Here is a 23,516-nt window from a genome sequence, read left to right as displayed (position 1 = left end):
AGTATGTCTGCTTGTGATAAAGGCACCATAGATGAGTTTCAGTGTCGTTTCAACTCGTGAACGAGCCGATATGTTAGCTGTAAAACGGTCCATTAACTGTCTCTGGCCAAAAGCCGATCCCATCTTCTTTTTCACGGCCGCATAATTTGACTTGACCGCATGGGGAAGGCTGTCCTATAGTAGAAAAGCAGACTTGCACAGACGGGTGGGGAGTATTCTCACCAGCTCCAACTGAACTCACCTGTGTCGCCCGCTGTAGCTCCGACTGCCACTTCCAGCTGAGGAAACTCTGGCTGCCATCGCCGGCAAACGGAGCAGGTAGATCCACACTCACTCTGTCTCTATAGGGTGATAGGTCAGGGGAAGCCCTCCTGGTAGGTTTAAAGGGGTCTTCACCACCGTACCACATGATGACAATTCTTTTTTTCCACACCGCTAAGCGCAACAGGCACGCAGGCTAACTATACTGAGAAGCTATGCTAACCGCGGTTATAACTATAAACAGTGGTTGGCAGAACAGAACCACTGCTGCCACCAATGGAACCGAGCGGTCTGTATGCCGAACTTATAATTGGTGAAAGCTAAGTAGTAAACGGCACAAAGGAGTTTAGTAGGTCCATCGTTTAACATGTTGTACGATCCAAGGAAAGCTTGCCTACCATAATGGCGTCATAAACAGAAAACCACGTGATTATGTGACGTATGTGCAAAACCTGAATAAATTTGGAGGACTTTGCTCTTACAAAGAATATATATTGTGTAGAGCACCTGAAACCAACTGAGCAAACTATCACCTGTCGCAATCCCCAAAATTTTACATTGTGTCAATATTGGCATAGGATCTAAATTGGTGCTAAGAACAACACTGCAGAGAAATAAATATTAACAGATTATAGAGTCATTATTAAACTAAAGTTAGAGTGAAAGTAGCTTTATAAAGTGTAATCATATTACTCTAACTGTGAAAACACCAAAGTGTTACTTTTTAAAAAAAAAAAAATTAAATTTGCCACTGAATTGAGTAGAATTAACTCTGAAAATTTGACGCTGGCCATAGATTAGATTTTATTCTAATTTTGAGAAGGACCAAATGTTATCTGAAACAGAGTTAAATTCAACTCTCGAATAGTTAAATTGACACTCTGTTTCTTTTTTACAGTGAACATAAATCCCAAATCCTACAATGAGGCACATCAGTCTCAAAGTGTCAGTCCATCCTCTGTCAGTGTTCGCATGAATATTCTGGACAGATCTACTCTTCCAGTTCCGGAGGCTGGCACTATCTCTACTTTATGAATGGATGGGTGTGGCACTGGGGACTGGCAATGAGGCTGTCGTCACTGCGCCCGCTGATAGACGCTGCGTGCTCCCGGTGGCGGATCTGGAGTGAAGCATAACAGGGCTCTGCCACCGCACGGGAGAGACAACGAGAGAAGGAAAGGGGAGGAGAGGAGAGAGGCAGACAGCGGCGTCAGCCCACTCCCCAACAAAGAGAAACTTCTGGCGAAAATCTGGTGAGATTCGGGCTCGGATCCAGTCAAATGTGCGGTAGAACTAACTGCAAATGGATTTATTTATTATGTGATGTTATTATTATTATTTTTTTATTTAACAAAGTAAACAAACAAAACCAAATTAGAAAGGCACTAGATCCAGTCAGACGCATGTGATAAACAGGATAATCCCTTGCACATCTCTGAAAAGTACAAATCGACATCATTATTTAAGAAAGTGCAGTCATTCAGACAGGACAAAAGAAAGTAGGTGTGCTCCCTCCATGTGTGACAAACAACAAAGAGACGTGGAAAAAACTCGCATCAGGACCACAGGCGGACAACAGCCCAGACAGATTCTAAGCACAATAGAGGGGGCCTGCAAACAAGAGCATGTCTGCAGGTTTTGCAATATGCAGCAGTCTTCTTGTAATTACATTCCTCCTGGCGTCTCTCGGCTACAGTCGGGAGTGTTTGTCTTGTGTCAGTTCTGGCAGATCTACACCCCAAAAAGAAAAAAAAAAAAAAAAAATCAGGCGCGTTTAGAGACGAAGCCGATCATTTGAGCACGTTCGAGTCCGGGCTGACATGGAGCAACTGGGTTAAAACATGTGAGTTACGAGTAGGTGTTGTCATCCAGAGGAATGCTCTCAAGTGATCGCATTTGTTTGTGCCTTGCAGTTAAATGGGGAGAAGCGAGAGAGGAGTGCTGCCTAGAATAAACTGAAGGGAAAAGAGCAGCGGAGAAGTGGGAACTGGACGTGGACATCGAGGGGGAGATTTGAGTTTATTCCACTGGTGAATGTCTTTTAAAGGTAAGATCCACTGAAATGATTACACTACAGCAAAACTGTTCCTAAATCTGACCACACGTGGATAGAAGTTGCATAACGGTTTACTTAGTTTGGGTTCAGTTCAGCACTTATCTAACTTCAACAGTTTCAACTATCAAATCTATCCTTAAAACATACAGACATTAAACACATCACAACCTTTAACCTTTAATATGTCGACTTTTCATTTGATAGAACCCTAAAAAGGCAATAACCACGCCTTCCAGAATTATACTTTACATAAAATCTGTCAGTTTGGGTCACTTAAGTCAAACTAAAAGAAAAAAAAAACATAAAATGGAGTAAACTGTACAAGGGCAGATACACTGGAGTTAATTGCACAAGAAAACTTTACTTTTTTGTCAACATTCTTACCATCTTGGTAATGTCTGGTTTCATTTTCCCCCTTAAGATAACAGAATATTGATAAAAGATCATATTAATGTGAGTTTAAATAGAATCCTATATTGTAGCATTAGAAGCAGTGCACTGTGGTTCCTTTAGAGGAGTGTTTTGAAGAGAAAAATAACACTCGCTCACACTCAGACGATATAAAAAACATCAGCAGAACATGTTTAGTTACACACTACTTGTGCTCTCATGTCTATTTTTTTGGTGCTAAGCTTAATTATCAAGTTCTTGTGGTGATGCAGTAAATAGTAAGTTTGGTTTGAATAGATTGGTTGAAACATAAAATCAGTTTTCTGTTCAGACGTCCATCAGAACCAGGTTACTTTATGTGCTGAACACACATAATGCACGGAGGAAAACTTAGTATCTAAACACTGTTGAATTCTTGGAGTTGACTCTTTCCTATGATTTTTCGTTCCTTCCCATTAAATTTTTTCCCACTCTGTGAGCTGAGAGCAGGTGGTCCATGTGTGTGTTTGTGTGTGTGTATATATCTGAGGTGGGGTGGGTTGAAGGAAGGGGAGGAGGTGGGGGGTATCATAGAGTTGACATCAGTTCCTCCGCTCTGTCCCACTCCTGTTTTTCTATCAGCTGTGGAATTTGAACCATTCTTCCTTTGGGGTGAGGCCCGTCCCTCTGTCTGCTTCTGCTCAGAGGAGGCGGTTGTCTCCGGACGAGGCTGGGAGTGTGTGTGTGGGTAACCGGGGCTTTCCAGTGGGGTTGCACACTAAACATTCCTGGCTGCTGGATGGTGGACTAGTGGGCCAAATCGACACAGCTGGGAGTCATATAAGACGCTGTGTGTTTGTGTGAGTTGAGTAATATCGCATATAGACAGTTGGCCACACATGCTCGCACACATGCCAGCACACACCTCCACACAACTGGATACGGACTGACTGTGGAACACTGAGCTGTGAGCATCGTCACTAGCTGTGTGGATATGCATGCGGTTCATACTCCTAAACTTCATGGCCTGTAATAAAAACAGGGCTACTTGTTGAGAGGCATTCAAATGCACACACACACACACACACACATATTATTGGACACTATCACAGGCACACACACATAAAAAGCTGACAGAGACTCACATTCACCATACAACAGTATCTTCTTCTCTTACCAGCACCACATGATGAGTCTTGGGGAGTGGGGTAGGTGGGGAGTGGGTATACAGAGAGGGAGTAGAGAGAGAAGCAAGTGATTGTGCTGTGGTGGCAGCTGTACAGTTTGTTTCTCTCTCTTGCTGGCAGCCTCTTACGTTGTTTTTAAGCAGCGTGTTAAAGAAAAGCAATGCTAGCAACTGGAGGAAAGAATATAGTCTGCGTTCACTAGGAGAAGAGAGGCTGAAAGTGAATAAAACGGAAATTAAACTATTGAGCACAGAGAGGAGGGAGGAAAAAGCAGTGTAGATCCTGAGGAAGAGGGACACGAAGGGGTTTTGGCTTTGCGGAAAATAGCACAAGCTGAAGGAGGGAGAGAGAGCAAGAGTGTGTCAGATGGTAGAATGCATATGACTAAATGTGATAGATCTAAGGGGAAAACATTGACTGCACTTTTAATCAAATAAAATCATAGACAGAAATTATCCCATGACACTTTATGTAGTAGGGTCAAGTAGTTACACTTTTATAGAGGAGGACCAAATAGATCACCCGTATGCACTCATTTAGCAACAGTGGGAACAAAAAGGTCCCTTTTAGTGGGGAGGAACTTCAGATAGACCAAGGGTTGGGGTGGGCGGCCATCTGCTTGGGAGAGAGTGTAGACCGGAGGGTGAAAAGAACAAGGAGAAACAACATGCAAATGCTGGGCGAGTTGATATGGACAGTAACTGCACATCAGCAACATATATAAAGCTCTGGAAAAGTGCAGGGAGAGAGGACAGGGAAGGGAAGGTACAAAAACATGTGACTTGTACCATCTACTTAAACTCAGATCTTGCTTCAAATGCAAATAAAATAGTAACTACAGAGTCCCTCTTTGCAAGATCAGAGAGAGACTGTCGTTGTCCATCTCCAGCTGCTTGGACTGCACCAAGCTGAGGCCGCAGTAAGACGGGGGGGCTGTGTTCAGAGATCATGATCGCTGTACTAATAGGGAAGCTCATTACACAACCTGTCTATTGACAGAATATGTGGAAAGAGTTTTAGGCCAAAGGTTCTGGACAGCAAAGAATGATTTCAGCTTTGATTGGTTTCGAGAATCAGTCAACAAAATGGAGTTGTCTTTTTTAATGTCAAATAAATCCACCACAGCAGTTCAATTTGGATAGTTTTTTTTGTGCCCTGCACTTGTTTGCCAACTGACACCTGTCTGTCAAGTTTCTTGCACGTTTTCTGTCCACCGTCACCTTTAGGAATCTCTACCCTGACACTTCTGCTCTGGATTAGCCCAGTCCTGAGATAGGCCAGGGTCATGGCAAGGGTTAACTAGCATTGCAACTGAAGAAGAGTGTAGATGATCTCAAAAAGAAAATATTTGGAGGAATGCTATTTTAAAAGGACTGTAAAGCTGTCTTAGATTTGTGGAAAGACATGCTTTTTCCCTCTACTTTTCTCTCCCTGTACATGCTCTGTAATAAGACAGGTTGTTATGCTATATACCTTCAAGAGTATTGTATGGTTGCTTGGCTGTGTATTATAATTTACTCATGTGTGTACATTTCTGTGGTCCCTGATAGTGTTGATTACTGCAAAAAATACAAAATTGAGGCCATCTGACTATGATTATGCATGTAGATCATTTATATGTGCATAATCAGCTCTGTATGTGTCCAAATCTGTATGCAATTTGATCCTTGTGCGTGTCTTCTCCTTTAGCGTCTGCTCCTTCCATTTGAGGTGGAAAGACGATCCACTCGGCTTCATAGTCATATGACACTGTGAGGTATTTGAATATGTGTGCTGTAATCACATATTGCATTTCACACTATAGGTGGTCTTCCTTTATACTAATGGTTGTTTGTATGTTATTAGTAAGTGTGTAGCTATGTTTGTATGGTTGTGTCCTTACATTCCCTCTAGGACCTAGGAAGCTGACCTATTTGCCAACCGCTTCCTATGCCTGTATGGGTCTAAACACCTCCATATGTCTGGCTTCTGTGTTGTTCACACCTGGTGGTAATATCTACTGTCTCTGATTTTCAGCGCCTGCATCCCTTAACCGTTTGTCTCTAACTCTTCCTGTTTGTTTACACGTGTCTTGCCTGTCTATCCACCTGCCTTCCTGTTATAACGACACCTCACTTCCCATCACACACACTGTTCAGCGGCCATGGATTCCATTAATTGAGAACTAAGAAACCCCAATTACCACCTTCAGAAACATCATCATCTGGTTTTGAGGCGGTGAGAGACAGCAAGGCAGTGAGATTTTTTTTTTTTTTTACAGTTCCATTTCCATGTCACCGACGGGGAGCAAAAGTGGGAAAAAATATGTGGGAGGTGTAGAAGGTACCGCTGCAGGACTCATGACCTTTAATCTCCTCTCATGGCTTTTTATTGTTGCATATTATTAAATATGAATAGTTTTAAAGTATTGTTAATCATAAGATTCCGTGATATAATGTAGAAGTGCTAAGATCCTTGTGTTGTACCTATTAAGCATCATCATAGAGTATGTCCAAACCCACTAGACATATACAGTTATGAGGCACATGTACTGCAATTTTGAAATACCTTTCTGCAGACATAACACATTGACACATCCAGATAATCGCAGCTTGTCTATGTGTCTCTCCAATAAGAGCTAGAGGCTTTAAACTAATCTGTACAAAGAGAAACACCCAAAAGTGCCATTCCTGCTAATCAAAGCCAGACGAGTTTCACTGTTGGTCAAACCACCCAAACCACTGGATTTGACTCTGTGATTGTTTCTGTGCGTACTCACTTCTACACACAGGTTAGGGTGTTTCCCTTCCAATCTATTTTTATACACATTTATTATAGGTTGTAATCTTCCGCGTCATTTGATCAAGGGCCGCCCAAATTTTGCAGTTTAGCAAGCTGATGCAACCTGACTGACACTCACTCTTGCCTTTCTATGTCACTGTCACACACACATGCAAGCAAACACACCAGAATGGATGAATCAGATATGAAAACCCAGGGTAGCAAGTTGCAATGAGAGTTCTGTCATCACTCCAGTGTTTGTCTGATTCCAGTCTCTGTGGTTTGCTCCCACATAGAAGTCTGAAATTGACTCACTATGTATTACGTGGTTTGGTTAGCCAGTTTCAGCCTGTATCTATTTTTAGTCATTGTGTTCTTCAGGGACCTTTTCCCTAATTTAAACAGATTGGAGGAAGAATTGTCAAACTTATGTTGATCCAAATCTTTTCTTTTCACTTCTCCCAGTAAATGAAAATAAATTAAATGAAAATCACAGTTAGCTCAGTGATATACATGTGTGTGTGTGTGTATATATATATATATATATATATATATATATATATATATATATAATATTTGACAATAGTGAACTGGCAGCACAATGAAGTCTGCAGAGAAAGACTGTGTCTCAATAAACTGAAAGGAACTGGCATTTAACTTGTTTTTAACTTGTTCAGTGTCTCAATAAAACCATCTGCTTTTTACTTTCTCAATCTCTTTGTGTTCTACAAGATTGCATCACTCTCCTTTCACCATAAATATTTAATCAATATAATCAATATCATTCCTATTTAATGCCACTGGGTTACTTAATACCAGTGCATTCCTCAACAGAGGCCATCTTTATTGACTTCTTGAGTGTTGTTATGCTCCATTATGTCCGTTCTGGTTTCTGGTTAAACTGGCTTCCGTTCAATGCAGTCATCAGTGAAGATATCAACTCACTGTCCAGCAGTGGGGTGATGTAGGGCCATGCTCTATATACGTATCTATATACAGTCATAAAATCAGAAAGGATATTTCAAAAGGTTTTTCTGTGTTAAATATGGATTACATTCAACACAATCATGTGTTTCATATGAATATTTCTCTGCTCTGAATGACCTCAGTTCACAAGTGGTCAGGATTAGTTTGGATCAACAGTAATGCAACATCCAAAAGAGCTTCTACCCCCGTGCCCCTTGCCCTTATTCAAATGATTAAAGCCTGTGTGGCTGTGTTGCAGCTTGGCAAGTGAATGACATGTGGTCACAGTGTGTGATGACTATTACATGCCCATGGTATCACCAGGCCGTGGTGCAGTGGTGCGGAAATAACCGGACACCAGTATAGATTTTTCCATCACACTATTTTAGGATGCCTACTGTGTGTAGTGTTTCAGCTGTGAGTATGTGTGTGTTTGTGTGTATGCGCATGCTGTCTTGTTTAATAATTTTCCTGTGACTTCCGTATGGGTGGACCCTGTTTTTGACATATATTAAAATGATTCATCCTGTTGTGGCACAGAGATGTGATAAATGCATTTCAGTTTCATTCTGTTTGTGAGCTATACAAGTTTTTCAACCTCCAGCGTGTTTGTTTATGTTTTTTGCATGTACCAAACAATATGAGGAACCCTAACTAACAAAGCATACCAAAGGGACATGGAGGTTATTTAAAGTAATAACAACAAGGACCTTCCTGTTATGCCTTAGCTCCCTGTACTGTGGTTTATTTGTCTATCTGTTTATCAGTCAGTCTGTGAGTTTTTTGTTTACACCCCAACTGCCCACCCCCCACCATTTTGCAACTCTCTATTTCTGCAACTGTGAGCTGTGAGTTTTAAATAGAGTCAGACTGATGATACTGAATTTATTAGTCTGAAGTATTAAACAGATAAATTGTTCAACAGAGGGTAACTTTTACGGGAGTCCTGGTATCTGTGGTCGCTAATGTGGTAAGAGTGTTTGCCGTAATCGTCAGTGCCTTAAAGATGATTCAGTTTACAGCAGTCCACTAATGTATCATTCACACAGTATTTCTAAAAGCCTAAAGAGACTGATGCAGAGAGTACTGGGTCAGTGTACTGACTGTGTGCAGTGTGATCTCAGCGGGGCTGCAGCTCTGCTTCTCTGTGTTGAGTGAAATCCAGAGGTGTTTGGCTTGGCTTTACACTCTGTTTGATCAGGCTGTTTCTGGAATACTCACTGACCTGTGCTGAGGGCAAATGCATCTCCCTTCACAATTTGACCTCCCCTTAGTCATAGAACTTTGCTCCATTTTATTAACTATGTTTTGTCATATTGAAATCCTTTATTCATTTTTGTGTCCTATTGAACATTGAAGGAACATGATCTCCATTTTCCCCCCTGACCTTTTCCCTGCTTGTTGATTGATCCAAAGCCCAGTCCAGACCCTTACGAGAGTGTCTGCAGACTCGCATTCCCAAGATTACAGCAAGTAGCAGTGAGGTGTAAACATAGAGCATCTGAGAACCAGGAGAAAAATACAAGTAGAAGGAGGATTTTGGTATTAATGTTTTTGACCTCCTATTGATCATTTACTATTAATTGTTTCGTCGGTAATAATGTGAACAGTGAAGCATGGAATGTTCTAACCCAGTGGTTCCCAACCTTTTTTGGCTTGTGACCCCATTTTAACATCACAAATTTCTTGCGACCCCAGACATTCAAAACAAAGACATTTTTTTTTTTACTAAAAATACTTTGTTTTTGATCATGTAATAGTTTGCTATACTATGTTTCAAATAAAGGTTAATTTTAGATGACATTTAGTCAATATAATGTATATTATTATGGACGGAGACAAAAAGCCAAGTGTAGATTACTGCACAAAGAGAGAATTTTATTTTCCTTGGGCAGGATATGTACAGTCAGCCCAGCTTGGATTTACAAGGCTGACAATTAATACTGAACAAACAATAACTCAAACTATGAATTATGAAAGAACTGCAACATCTGAAACCGTCTACAATGAACATTTTAAAGATAAACAGTACCACAGTGCTTCAGTTTGTCATGTCTTTTATGTATTGGGACTGTCTCTGTCAACTCACCATATATTTTTATTAGTAAGTTTTATTTTTTAATCTTTATCAGTTACTAGAAATTCCAGGCGACCCCATTTGTCCCAACACCAAGGTTGAAAAACACTGTTCTAACCAGTCTTATCCAATACATAATCAATACATCGCATCTTTGCTAGGTAAGTCTTCTGTGCAGAGAGGAAATTTTCTCTTCAATCACTGCAGCACATTATAAACCATCTTGATACTTGATATTATATTATATTGTTCTTATGACAACCAAGAGAGCAGAGAGGTTTAAATGCATTTTCTTTTGCCTTCCAGGCTGGGGCCATAACTACTCACATTAGCATTTGACAGCAGAATGATCTACTCAGACAAATCCCTTAACAGACCAAGATATAATCATCTGATGTTGCTGCAAGAAAAATGGCAGTCTAAAAAAGAGACAGGACTTCCATTTTTTTAAGAAACCCGACTTTTACTTGACTCTTTTGTTTGACTTTGTACTAAATGGCCAATGTGAAACCTGGATTGAGGTGTTCTATTTTTTTTTTTTTTCTAAGAATTTCTTACTAAGTTTAAAGGAAGATGAGGCAATGTGACAAATACAGCATCTTATTTGACCTTTTCTAATATCACCTGCCAATGCTTTATGCTCTACATATTATTCAGAACACTTTCATGATTATCTCCACTCTGATTATGGTTTTACCAAAGAATATTAAGATGTTACTAAAGAATGTAATATCTAGTGGATTATATCACATTTGCATCAATAAGAAGTGGCATAGAGAACATCTTAAATGGATTATCCTTGTTTGACGATGTAGCACAACATTCTCACATTGCTGTTCTACGACCTACAACTCTACATGTCTCTTTATCATCATTTATTAGTTACAAGCTGTGATTCATGGTTTAAATAAAGACTAGTAACCACTTTAGTCCAGCAATGAATCTTTTGTCTAAATAAAGCACAGCATGTAAGGCCTTTCACACAGACTTTACCCTATTTTGGGCTGTTTTTGTGGCTCAAATTAATATATGTTGGAGGTGTTCCACCCCACAAACTTCCGTGCTCTCTATTCCACACCTACCCTGTAGTTACTTGTGGGTCTGATGATGTGGGTCTGTTTACTAACCTAAATTCTGTCCTCATCTTCCTAGTCTTTATAGCTCTAGTCCTATATTTACTTCCCTCCTGATCTTCCTAATGATCTTATTTCTCAGCCTCATTCCCACTCCTTATTTCTGTTAATGCCCTTGACCTAAAGACATAAAGCATTTCATACTGGACTGTAAAATGTCCTCCACAAAGGCTGTACCTGGTTCAGCTCTCACTTCCTAAAGTAATTACAGTGATCTTTCACATTGATTGGTCATTAGCTGCACTCTTATGATGTCCCATCCACACTAATGCACATATTTTGCAAACAGATATTCCTTTCTTTTTATGTAATAGTGTTTAAGGTAAAAAACAAACAAACAAAAACAAACAAAAACAAAACAAGGATTCTTGAAAACATGAAAATTGATGAACCAATACGTAAGGTAACTTGAGTTTATAACTTACTTTGTTGGTATTTAACATCATGACACTAAATACCCTGCGTCTGCTGTGTCCAGTATTATCCAGGGTCTTCACAGTTGATCATCCACCAGAAACAATGATTTGTCTGAGCATTTGTACTGGCTGGTAGTTATTTTGGGTTGTAGTGTGGACAGAAATAGAGCATTTTGTAAAATGAAGGTCATGTAGAGGGGCAAAATACCCATGTAACATTAATATTTTAATTAAACCCCTACATCAGTGTTCAGACCCCTGCTATAAAAATCTCTCTCAATCATCACGTATGATCCCTAGAAGTTTGTGGTGGTGTGTTTACCTACAGAAACCCTGCCGTCAGCCTGTATTTTCTCATTTTCTTTTTGCTGTCATCTAGATGTTTCAGGACGTGGACCTTTATGCGGCAAATAGCACTTCCTCCACAGAGTAGGTATGTCTTCTGCAGGTGTGTGTCTGCCACCAAATGTTCAGGACAGGAACTTTCTTTGGATGCATTTGGTGATTTGTGCAAATATTCAAATATGTTCATTTGTGCTTTAGAACCTGTTGTGAAACAATCAGACAGACAGGTAACACTCTCTTCGTACCTCATATTGAGAATTCCAGTGAACAGTTACCAAATGCAAATTCAGCACTTGGAATCAACTACAGGATCTTCTTAGTTCAGCATAATGAACAGGCCACACATGGACATGAAGCTACTTGTGTCAGTTGTCAAATGACTTTTGAGTCCTGAAAATAGAGGGACTACTTTTAAATGGTTGTATTTTTGTTAAACTATATTAAACTATTTCAGTCATATTATTTCTGGTCCACTGTGGTGTTATACAGAAATTTTATGACTTATGGACCTGACTGTTTCATTTTTATTAAATCCTCTCTTCTTTGACTTTCTAACTAGCTCAACCCCTGCTTCTCTCTCCTTTGCTGGTTGAAGGGAGAAGAGAGGTGGAGAAGTTTAATGAATCTTATATCCGTCTTAATTTACATCTCCCACAATGCTTTCTTCTCCCGCATACAGGCAGTGCATAGCCTACAGTGCATGGTGCTGTATAACTGCTCTCAAATATGACATTACTTTGCCCAGAACTTCAGGTTCTAAAACTACAGTTTAACTCAAATAATGTTCATTTTGCAGCAAAGTGAACTATCACTTTAAGAGTTTGGACTAGCTGCTGAAGAGAGCCTTAATAAGATTAGCCCTGCCACTTGACAGCCGCAGCTTAAGAGTCACCTCCACTGACCTGTGTCTCTGTCCAGCAAGGATAGAGACATGACTTGTGTGCATGTGCATTGTTTGTGTGTATATAACTTTCGAGAATGGGCTAGTGACAGTATTAGAAGTTTTAGCATCTGCTATCCTGCGTTTCATCTTAAGCGAGCAACTGCAGATAGGTTTCAATCTGTACTTCTTTGTCTATACATGAACTTAAACATGTAGGTCTCCATACATAGACATGTCCATGCACCTTCAAGCCTCTCCATTTAAATCAGTCAGTAATTTATAACTCTGGGTGCACTCTACCACTGCCATGAACAGTTTGTCTTTAACGCAGAAGATTTGTGCCACTCAAGAATTTCCAGAATCCACTCAAACCTCGAGGCTCTTGAAATACCCCTGTCTACATCGTCTCTCCCCAGGCACTCTTCTATCAAGGCTTTGGTTTAGATAAAACATGTCTATTATTACAGGGAAAACAAACAAGAAACCAATTCATCCATCAGAAAGCACATGGAATGGCCAGAATTTTTCACTGAACTCTTTTCTGCTTAGCACTGAAAGATGTTTTAACTGCCCATATGAGGACATATCAAAGACAATATAACCACAGGAGCACCAGCCAGGATCAGTCTATACCATTGATATGGACCGGTGCTGTTCTAGTAGGTGGTTTGGTGCAGCAGATGTCACGTGTCTCCAAATGGGCAGTTCTGGCAGTGTGTGGACAGCCAGCTAAGGACAGTGAGGTGCTGTCTTCAGTGCTGCATGCTTGTTCTAATCAGGCACTGCTTTGTGAAAGCCAGGCACCTCACTGTGAAACATTTAAGTTGGCATTAATATCATAATCAGAGGTCTGTTTATTCTTGGGAGGACAGCACAGCAGGCAGTTAAACACAGAGTCCCCCCCATACACACTTGACAGTGCTGCTTTTCTCCTTCATTCCTCCTACCCTCCTTCCTAACTTTGGGCTCAGCTTTTCCTCACCTCCAGCTTTTGCTCCAGACCTCAACCCCACTTCACATTCCCGACATATTCTACCATCACGGCCCATCATCACTGGGGTAGCACTGACCTAATCATTCATCAGTTTTATGGTCGGTTGACACGTATTTGGAGCTGCAGAGACACGCTGTCTTTCCACATACTATGGGACTGAAGGAATAGCAGTGAATGAGAAAACATTTAAATCTTATCATCTGTTTAGGATATTTGAGACCTTGACCACAGTTTAATAGCTCATAAATCCTGCTCTATTATTCTTGACTCATTTTATTTTATGATGTCGCTTATTTTTATGACAGCTGCTTGTAAATGTATTAATAGTGATGTTGTTCTGGTCAATAAAAAGCAATAAAATATACAGGCTAGAGGTAGAAAAAGAGGGATACAATGGTAAATAATTACATTAATTACTAGCTATTTCACTAATTTTCCAAAAATGACCTTTTACTTTACTTTAGCTTACTTAGATTTAGTTTAGTAAAATACTTTTGAAACTTTTGAAGTAAAAAAACTAGGCCTACGTAACAGACCTGTTACATAAATACACATACGTGTCAAAAATAAAGTATTTAAGGGGGGTATATGTGGTATTGATATTACATACTCTCAGCAGCAGGGGGAATTCATGTACCAGAACATACTTATGAGTATCAAACCTGCATGTCTGATAATGTCCCTGTGCTGTATCAGCTGATAGTTTGCATTATAGCTCAGATATCTTGTGTTGTCCACAGCTGCAATAAAGATCTGTGATGAATAGTCCAAACAATGCTAGAACTGTGTACAGTCTGAGCTGTGGATCAACAAACAGTGAATTTAGATACTTAGATAAGGATTAAAGCACCACATACTAACTTTATACCTTCTCCAGCTTCATAATCAAACTTACCTGTGTAGAAGAAATGCTGTGATTTCAACATCAAACTCCATTCTTTTCATTTAGAGCCTTGTTCAGCAGTGAAAACAACAGTGCTCCTAGTTTGTATCGCTTTATCACTTTCTTTGACTAACAGTTGTTTCATAGTTGTTCTCATCCCATTTCATCACTTTCTGACACTTCGGTCATAGGCCCTGTGGCATTTGTTTTCCTCACCTGCGAAGACCAGCTGAGAGACTCACTAGTCCCTCTAGTGATCTGATAAATCCACTGGCCCGATAGTCTAAATAAATTCAGTGTGTATCTCTACAATCCAACACACTGGCATTTTTGGCATAACTTCATGGTTCTTTATTCTAAATATTCTAATGATCATTTGTGGTCATGTTTTACTACGTCAAAGCACAAATACTACATGTAGTCCTCTTAACAAAAGCAGATTCATGAACTTAGTGGAGTGTTTTCCTTTTTCTGTCAGGAGCAGTGCAGTAATATGTCTTCATTAGATTATAATGAGGCAACAACAGCTGGTCACACACATGGAGCTTTACAGCCTACTCAGTGTAGATAAGGGAACCTACTGATAAATTTGCAAGTAAACAATCCTCTCTCCCTTCCTCTCATTCTGTCTGTCTCTGTCTGTACTTTCTCCCAGGCCTTATCTGGCATTGAATGTTTTTCACTTAAACTCGCACTCTTCTAACATGCACATCACCCGTCTCCAAATAGGCCGGCTGTTACAAAACACACTCTGTTTCATGCCAGGGTGCCGACTCTGGCAACACATCTCGGCCACTTCTCTGTGTCAAAGAGTGTGTGAGTGTATGTGTATGCGTAGATGTGTGTGGGAGAACGAGACACACACAGAGAGAGAAAGGATAAAAAGAGATTCAGACTCAGAGTGGGACATAGCTTTATACTGGTTCTCTGACTTTTTTCTTTTTTTTTGTCACAGATCGTTTAGGAATGCCAGTTTCAGTGGTTCCCACAAGCTCCTTCCTTTTTCCCAATAGCCAATCATTTCTCACCTTTGACCCCTTGTGTTTTCTTCCCAAGGGAACAAATTCACATTCTTGTGTTGTTGCATTTTTCCCTTTGCAAAACAATAATGTTTGCCAAAATCATCTCATAAACTAATGATCTCATACATGTAAATCTAATAGGTAGTGCTTGTTTGCGTGTGTGCATGTCAGAGCTGAAGGTAGAATTTAATCTTTGATATTGTTATCAGTTCCAGGGTGCTGAAGGACTGTTTAGAAGACCCACTGCAGTTCTGACCTACTTGTGTCAGTGGAGAAGGCTGTGTGTAGACTGTTTTTCATTGAGTGTGTTTTGCATGTGTGTGTGTGTTTGTTTGGGACGGTGAGTGTTCGAGGCGAAGTCTCTGTGGACGTGGGGAGTGTGAGAAGCTGGGTGTTTTGACAGCTTTAGAGCAGCTCCGGTACAGTACTGGGGCAGGGGGTGTGCTGGCCGGTTGGATATTCGGGCAAATTGTAGGGGTGAGTGTAAGGTCAGTGGAGGAGTGAACTGGAGACAATGAGATCAGTGGAAGATCTGATTTCCAAAATGTGCAAAAGCCATTAGAAAGTTTACCTTTTGCGGCTTCTTTCTATCGAAACCATCCATAACCTTATTAGAAATCATTTGAAGTGAAAGGTTTGCATTTGTACAATTGAAATGATGGATAGCACTTCAACACCAGCAATTACATGCATCCCAGGTTTGTATTTTACATCACTTTGTAAACAATATCAGCCTCAAACCTCAATATGCCATTTTTGTTCAGTTTTATTAGGAACATGCGGGTTTCCATTCTAAATAACTCAATTCAAATGGGTCAGCATCCATATAACCTGAAGGAGCATTGCATTATATTATATTCAACTAAATTCAGTATTTGTCCAAGCACTAGCACACATTGTTAAAGTAATCATGCCAAAGAATGATCTCAACTCATTCTCCCAAGTTTAATCTCACCAAAGTGACTGCTATGGGAGTAGACTTCCCACACACTTAATAAAAGAGCGATAAAGCTTGTAAACAAAGCCACACAGTCTCTGCATACTACTGTAGCTGAAAAGGCCAGACATCACCTCAGACTGTGCTGCTTAGTTTGCTCACAAGTACACCTCTCTAACAAAGGGGCTGCCTCTCTAAATTTCCAAGCCCTCTTGCTGCCAGTGCTGTTGAACCCCTGTTTTCTTCACTGGCATTCCAGCCCATCTTTCATGCTGTTTTATTCTGGCTATGCCAGCCGGGTCAAGGGGCACTGTTTTCTCATGGCTTGGAGACCAATATGAAAAAGACCTCTTCAGTATTTACACATTTAAGCATAAATCATTATTTTGTGTGAAATTTTAGTGTTTCTCTGCTGTGCATGTACCTATATGGTTGATGTGAACACAAATTCTGACATTCTGACATATTGCTCAGCACTAAGCATCAATGATCAGATAGATAGATAGATAGATAGATAGATAGATAGAGAGATAGATAGATAGATAGATAGATAGATAGATAGATAGATAGATAGATAGATAGATAGATAGATAGATAGATAGATAGATAGATAGATAGATAGATAGATACGTACATACATACATACACAGACTTTATTTATTCCAATCTGGGAAACTGCAGTGCAGCAACAGCATTTTGACATAGTAGAAAATAGAATAAAAGAGTAAAAAATAGAACACAAGAGCAAACACACTATACATAATAAATTAGAAGTACAAACAGAACTGGGTAAGAAATCTGGATAATTTAAACAGTAAGGTGCAATAATAAACTATAATATATAAATAACAGACTTTTTGCTACAGCTTGATCCATATATATCACTGATGATCTATAGATTATGTCAGAGAAATGATAGCTCTCAGGTAGAGCCCTGAATAGCGGCACAGACAAAACATAGATGATTTTGTCTCCTTTGTTAGTGCAGTCAGTACCAGCCTCAACCAGCAGATGTCTGTCTTCAGTCTTCTACAGCCATGAAAGAAAGAGGTAGGTCAGACTGTTCAGGGTCTGCACATGGTCTGCAAAATGCCCCAGCTGGACAGCTAGATAAAATGTAATCTAATACAAATTCCACATCCGCCACTTATCTGAGGTTGCAGACATGACTGTAATGAAAGGCAAATGGATACAAACAAATGTTCCTGTTTTATATGTCGGTGTAAAGTATTTAGTTGGATGTGGGATATCCTTGCATGCATAGAATAGTTTACATTTAGAGTAACAAAAATTCTTGATAGTGTGTTTTTTTTTTTTTACCTCTTGGCGACAAGGCAGCATTTTTCTTCACTGGTACAGCTTAACATTCCAGAAATGAATTCCCAGACATCTATTTCTGGAAAAATCTGAAGGCAATAGGCTGGGTATTTTCCACAGCAATCAATGATCTTTATTTGTTCTTGGCTCCTGTATTGGCTGTTGTACCAATACACAAGTGTGTTGCTATGTGGTAGCTAGTTGCTATGCCTGAACACCCAGAATAACCATAGAGGAAAAAATCTTCTCTGTTGCACATGAGTAATAGCTACACTATTACATCATTTATCTAGATTTCAGTGTTAAATAGGGAGTGATCTATGAGCGAGGATTACAAAGGAAATTGACCTAAAATGTGTTTATCTTTTTCTTTTTCTTTTTTTTTTTATCTTTACACTACAGTTTTCCACATTTAACTTCCACTTAATGGACTCGAATGTTGCCACCACCTTCTTAAAAATAATTCGATGAAGATAATTTATATATTTGTTGCAAGTGAAGTGATGGATGCGAGGGCTATAACAAAAGGCAGCATGCTTTGCGGAATGTTTTGAGTTAACAGGATGGAGAGCGCAGTTTCGGGGCGGGTTTACTGTGAGTTATTCTCGATGTGATTGGCTAATGCGCTGTAATCTCAAAAGATACATTTAGGTGCTTCCTATTAGCTCAGAAATCAGAAAATGCAACTTTTTTATTACATTTTCCAAGAGTGTCAAGCCATATTTTGGGGTCAGTGTTATATTTATAGCACCTTTATGATAGGTGCCTCTTATAAACACATGACAGTACATCGGAAATCACAAAATTGTCTTTATTGTAAACGTCAAGTAATATATAGGTTATGTTTACACGCGATAACACATGTTTTTGCTTTAAGAATTCTAACAATTTTTTTTTTTACCTACAAGCTTTATGGTTATCTCTAAAAATTACACCTGTCATTATAATTTCCTTTTTACTGTTTTTTTTTTTTTTTAATTTTAATTGCCCCCTTTTTTTTCTTTTTGTTTTTTTTGCTGTTGTCTCGTTTTCTGACGGTACATGAACGCAGCACCAGACGAGTTGGGAGACTTGGGTCGTGACGCTCAGTCTTGGAGGCGTGTCTTCGATGAAATCAGCTGGGGAAACAACAACAAAAAGGAGGTGGCTCAGACAGAGCATATCCAGGCCAGATATGATTGCTTTTAATTGTAAAAAGTGTCCGTCTAAAAACAGAACAGGTTGGTAGATGTGCAACAGATTGTCGGTAGTTTAGTGAACCGTCTGCGACGCTTGATTCAGACAGCCAAGGGGAGTCAGAGGAGGAGAATGTGACAGGACAGAGGTCCCGTGCGACGTCTGTCTGCAGTTTATGTGCTCTTTGACGAGGACCGGGACCACCGCGACCACCTCTTTGTTCTCCTCCAGTCTTTGTCCGGTTTGAGTGACCGGCTAAACCACCAGCAGAGTGGCATGTGGGTCAATTCCGGAACCGTCGGAAGGTAGGGACCCCTCCTGCAGAATTACTGGGTCACATGCTCCCACTGCTATTTTTGTGCAAAGAAGCAAACAACACACGTCTGGTTATCCCCTTTTACAGCAAACGTTCACTTGCACTTAGTCTGAAAACCATCACCATCTGTATCAATTCACATCACAGTGACCTTATTCTACTTGATGGGTGTAATCCCTCCTATGTCTATAATATCTATAATATCCCCGCAGTTGGCCAATAGGATCTTTCTACATCCTCGCACATGATTATTTTAGGGAAGAGATTTTACAATGGTGGATTAGTATTTTTTTAATCCCACATGTGTGCTGGAGCATTTCGATTCAGTGTTGTGGAGCAACGGATGGGCTTGGCACGTTACGCAAGACTTATCAGTGCTTGGGATGTAGGCAGACCATCCACCTACATTTTACAACATCGATATGAGAAATATATGTTATTACTGCGTCAAGAAGGGGTTATGTCGCATGGGTAAGTACATAACAGATACAGATAGCCGGTATTGTTAAATCGGTTTCCAAAAAAAAAAAAAAAAAAAAATATGAATGGGCCAGGTGCTTATGAATGGCTGCGGGGGGAGGGAGCGTACGAGGTGCTTTTCATTGATGAGTGTGGTGATGCTGCACTGTACTGGAACAGCTTCAGAAGTGTGACAATAGATGGGGTGCAGAATTGCTTGTAACATCGCACATGCACTTGCGCACGCACACACGCGCACAGACTGTAACACTGATCCAGTGGCTATGACGTCACCAGAGGGATTGTGTTACGTAGGTAGCTGTGGGTGTTGCAGGTGAAGAAGATCTCTGGTCAATCAGAAAATCATCAGGGCAAGTAATAGAATGTGAGGCCATGTCTCATGTCTCATTTCCAGTCATACTGTATCTGCAGGACGTGGATGTGGAGCACTTTTGGCTCACTTTCCTTCCATTTTGTTTTTTGGTCAATTCTTTTATTCCTTGCACTGAGAGTGAGGACTTATTTTATATGAAAAGACATCATTTGGCGATATTTGTACTTGTTATATTCAGTATATCCCATATTCCAGGCCACTCTTTTTCACATCCAGCTCAAAGGAGGAACTTTGAGAGGCAGCTGTGGCCCAGATGGTTGGAAAAGGGCTGCTGGTTCAATTCCCCAGACCAAACTAGAAAAATTATTAGCTGTTGTACCCTTGAGCAAGGCACTTAACCCCCCCTTTTACTCTCTGACCATCTGACATGGCAGCCCACTGCTCCTAGTCTGCAGTGTGTGGTGTGTTCCTGAATGTTCGGCTAGTGATTAGTTAAATGCAGAGGTTCAGTTTTGTTGTGTGTTCCATTAAAATTACTACAACTTAAAGTAATCTGTTTGCATCATATTAATTAACAGGTATGATAGCACTAAAATTCAGTGTCTATCAACAAGGTATTTTATTGTATCATATTTGTTTGGTGCCATTAAAGTTTCAAAGTTCGATACCCAGTCCTAGACATGTTAATTATCATTTTGGGTGAGCTCCTATTGTTAACAAATTAATGTTCGGTCTGAGGGATGTAGAACAGAGCAACTTATTGTCCTGGTTAGGCACAATGCCCAACACTTCAACTGTGTCAACAGCTTTGAGATAACAGAGTGCAGCGCTGACAGACCCACATGGAAGAGTCAGCCAGCATTATATGACTGCTTTGAATGTTCTGACCCTTGTATCTGTCTGTGTTGGAGGATATACAGAGGTTAATAGAGCTTGCTGTTGTTTTTGTGTTATGTGTCTGTCCTCGGCTGAACCACAGAAGCATATGGTGCGAAAATCTAATTCTTATGTTTGCTTGTGTGTATGCCTGTAAATTGCATTCTATAGTATATAAGTAAAAGATAGTTGGGTATTTATGAGTTCTGAATAAGAACTTGTAATCCATTATTATTATATAGGAGATATGTGACCTGGAATATTCTCTTACAGACAAAACAAATCTGTCTCCTTTTTAACAAAGTTTTAATAAATTTGAGTCATAGTGGCCTTTGACTGGATGTAACATAATTCATAATTATTTAGAGTCATTGTCATAAACCTTAAAATAAGAGACATAAGATGCCAGAAACAGTATTTGGCCTCAAAATCTCATACAGTATGCAAATAAAAGCAGTTACTGTATATCTAGTGTCAAGTATCAGGAGAAAAATGTTTATCTCTGTATATTGTGTTGCATATTTTATGAATTTCACATGTCACTGTGGCTTTTGCTCTTGTATCTTGCCATGGAATTTATGATTTGTGTTAGAAATTTAACTCTTTGAATGAACAAATACAGTAATAGTCAATGGTTTATTAATTAACAGCTTATTGTGGAGAGGGTGATGATACTGTGTAGAAAAATATGTTACATTCGAGTAAATGCTTTGAGGTATAGAAGCATCAAAGAGATGAGTTAAGACAACAAGAGAGACAAAGAGATGAAGTAGGTGGAAAATATGGACAGAGGAGGAGGAAGATGAAGACAGATAAATGAAATAAGGGCACTGAGTAAAGCCTGACAGTGTTTACAAGGAGGATGTTTTCTACTTTCTCCAGCAGACTTCTCCCAAAGACCCTTTCATTCATCAAGATAGATATGTACTTATCACTGTCTATTCAAGGGTGTGTGTTAACACCATGGCCATCTGCAGTGGATGAGCCAAGTACGTGCAAACATGCATGTTTGTATGTATGTCTGCTCTAGTGTGTGTGAGTCTGAGGTCTACTGTCAGCCAGCAGGGGAGCCAAGCAGAGGCTACAGACCAGGTTATGTAACCAGTCTGTGCCAGCTGTGCCTGTGGCAGTCACTGTCTCAAACACCCACATAACACACACATACTTTATCGCCTATACACACATGACCTAAAAGCACACAAGTACGAATGACTAGACTTTTCACAAGAGCAGACTTTTGGCAGAAATTAGGTTGCATACATGAACGCTCATGTACCCATGGTTTTCTTCCAACAATTGCACATGAGGCCATCGACTACGCCATCAAGCCTGTGATAGTGTAAACCACATCGCTCAGTGTGATTGCTTCAGTGTTGGCCCATTTAGAAAGTGTATGGTTGTTGCTTCAGTTTTCTGCTAGGCAAGATGGAGGGGAGTATGTAACCTAAAAAAAACAGTAGCTCTCTGGGATGTTAGTGTGAACTTTGACCCAGAGGAGGAGAACAGAAGAGGCTCTGGAGGGTTTTAGGATGAGTAGTTGCTACCGGTGGATTGCTGAAGGTGTTATATAAGAGAGAAGGAGACAGAAGGGGAAGCAAACCGGATGTGTGAGAGCTCTCTGCTTAATGCTGCTCCTTGAATGCCATCCAGAAAAGTGTGAGTTTTTAGATGTTGGATAGACGGCTGCTCGTAACAGGAGTGGAGGGGGCATGACGTTAAATGTGTGTGATAGAAACTAGGCAAGGAAAAAGCAGAGAGAGGTTACAAAAATAAAGAAAAGCAGCAGAGGATTGGACAAGTGTATGCCGTAGACGTACAGAAAGAGTAAACAAAGAAAAAGAGCTCTTGTAGTTGAATGTGTACGGATGGAAACATATCAGGTGGACTTAAATAACAAATAAATGAAAATACGGAGAAAGAAAGCAACAGTTGGTAAAAGACATGCATAAAGCCAAGAACTCTGTAATAAGACAGACCTGAAATCCATCGTCTTATGAACACCCCCCACCCCCACCCCCACGGCTTAAAGAAAAGCCGTAGTGAGACAGACACTGTCCAAATTATGCATGAGTTTCCTTGTCTGCATAGTCCTCCTGCACCAAACACACAGACACACACAACACACATTGACTCAAACTGTGAAATTCCAGAGTAAACCAGAAGGTCGTTGTTTGTGTTGAGTGGGCGTTTTGAGTTCCTGTCACAGTGTTCCTATCACTTTGATCTAGCCTACACCCGTCAATATGTCATTGTAATAGTCAGAAATACATGCACACATACACAACAACTTGGATGGAATTTCTTTAACTCTTTCACACGAGCACTTCTGTGTTCCTACAGCTTCTTATTTGCTGCTTTTCTGGGAAGATGACAAAGGCCAGCTGATGAAGTCTAGACATCTGTGTACGGATCAAGATAGGTCGGCTAAAAATAAACCGCTGGCTTCTGTTCAGGCTTTAATAAAACAATTTGATGCAGCTGCATTTGAAAGTTTGTGGAGGCTCAAAGAGTTAAACTACAAACGCAACAGCAGGTGCACATCAATGAAGTGCAGTGATGTGTAAGTAGACTGTTACGGTATGTGCGCTGACCGGTGCATGATCAGACAGTTGCTTTGAGCTGGGCACAGAACCACAGATGGGGGATAATATCTGGGAGTCACCCCAGACCCTTGATCCCCCTGAGAAACTGTCCACACTGATGCCACATCCTGGTTACATCACTGCTCACATCACCTCCTGTCTCCTGT

General features: G+C 40.2%; 1 protein-coding gene across 4 annotated transcripts in view; it reads left to right on the top strand.

Annotated features, from left to right (window-relative positions):
- The first annotated feature begins 1,375 nt into the window (after nucleotides 1-1,375).
- rhobtb4 (Rho related BTB domain containing 4) overlaps nucleotides 1,376-23,516 on the top strand; it is a 43,566-nt gene continuing 21,425 nt past the window's right edge. Inside the window, exons 1-2 of one of the 4 annotated variants that reach the window (XM_030142457.1) lie at nucleotides 1,376-1,514; nucleotides 2,175-2,308. Coding sequence is in view for 2 of the 4 variants with exons in the window: in XM_030142455.1 (XP_029998315.1) it covers nucleotides 19,400-19,569 (170 nt within the window). In the remaining 2 variants the exon portion in view is untranslated. Of the gene's footprint in view, nucleotides 1,515-2,133; nucleotides 2,309-18,704; nucleotides 19,088-19,235; nucleotides 19,570-23,516 lie in introns of those variants that run through there. The other 3 variants (XM_030142458.1, XM_030142456.1, XM_030142455.1) reach the window with 3 other exon arrangements.

This window comes from Sphaeramia orbicularis, chromosome 9 (genome assembly GCF_902148855.1).
Source record: "Sphaeramia orbicularis chromosome 9, fSphaOr1.1, whole genome shotgun sequence".
NCBI classification, from domain to species: Eukaryota; Metazoa; Chordata; class Actinopteri; order Kurtiformes; family Apogonidae; genus Sphaeramia; species Sphaeramia orbicularis.
Note: the sequence above shows the minus strand (reverse complement) of the source record. Positions and strands in the feature narration are given on the sequence as shown.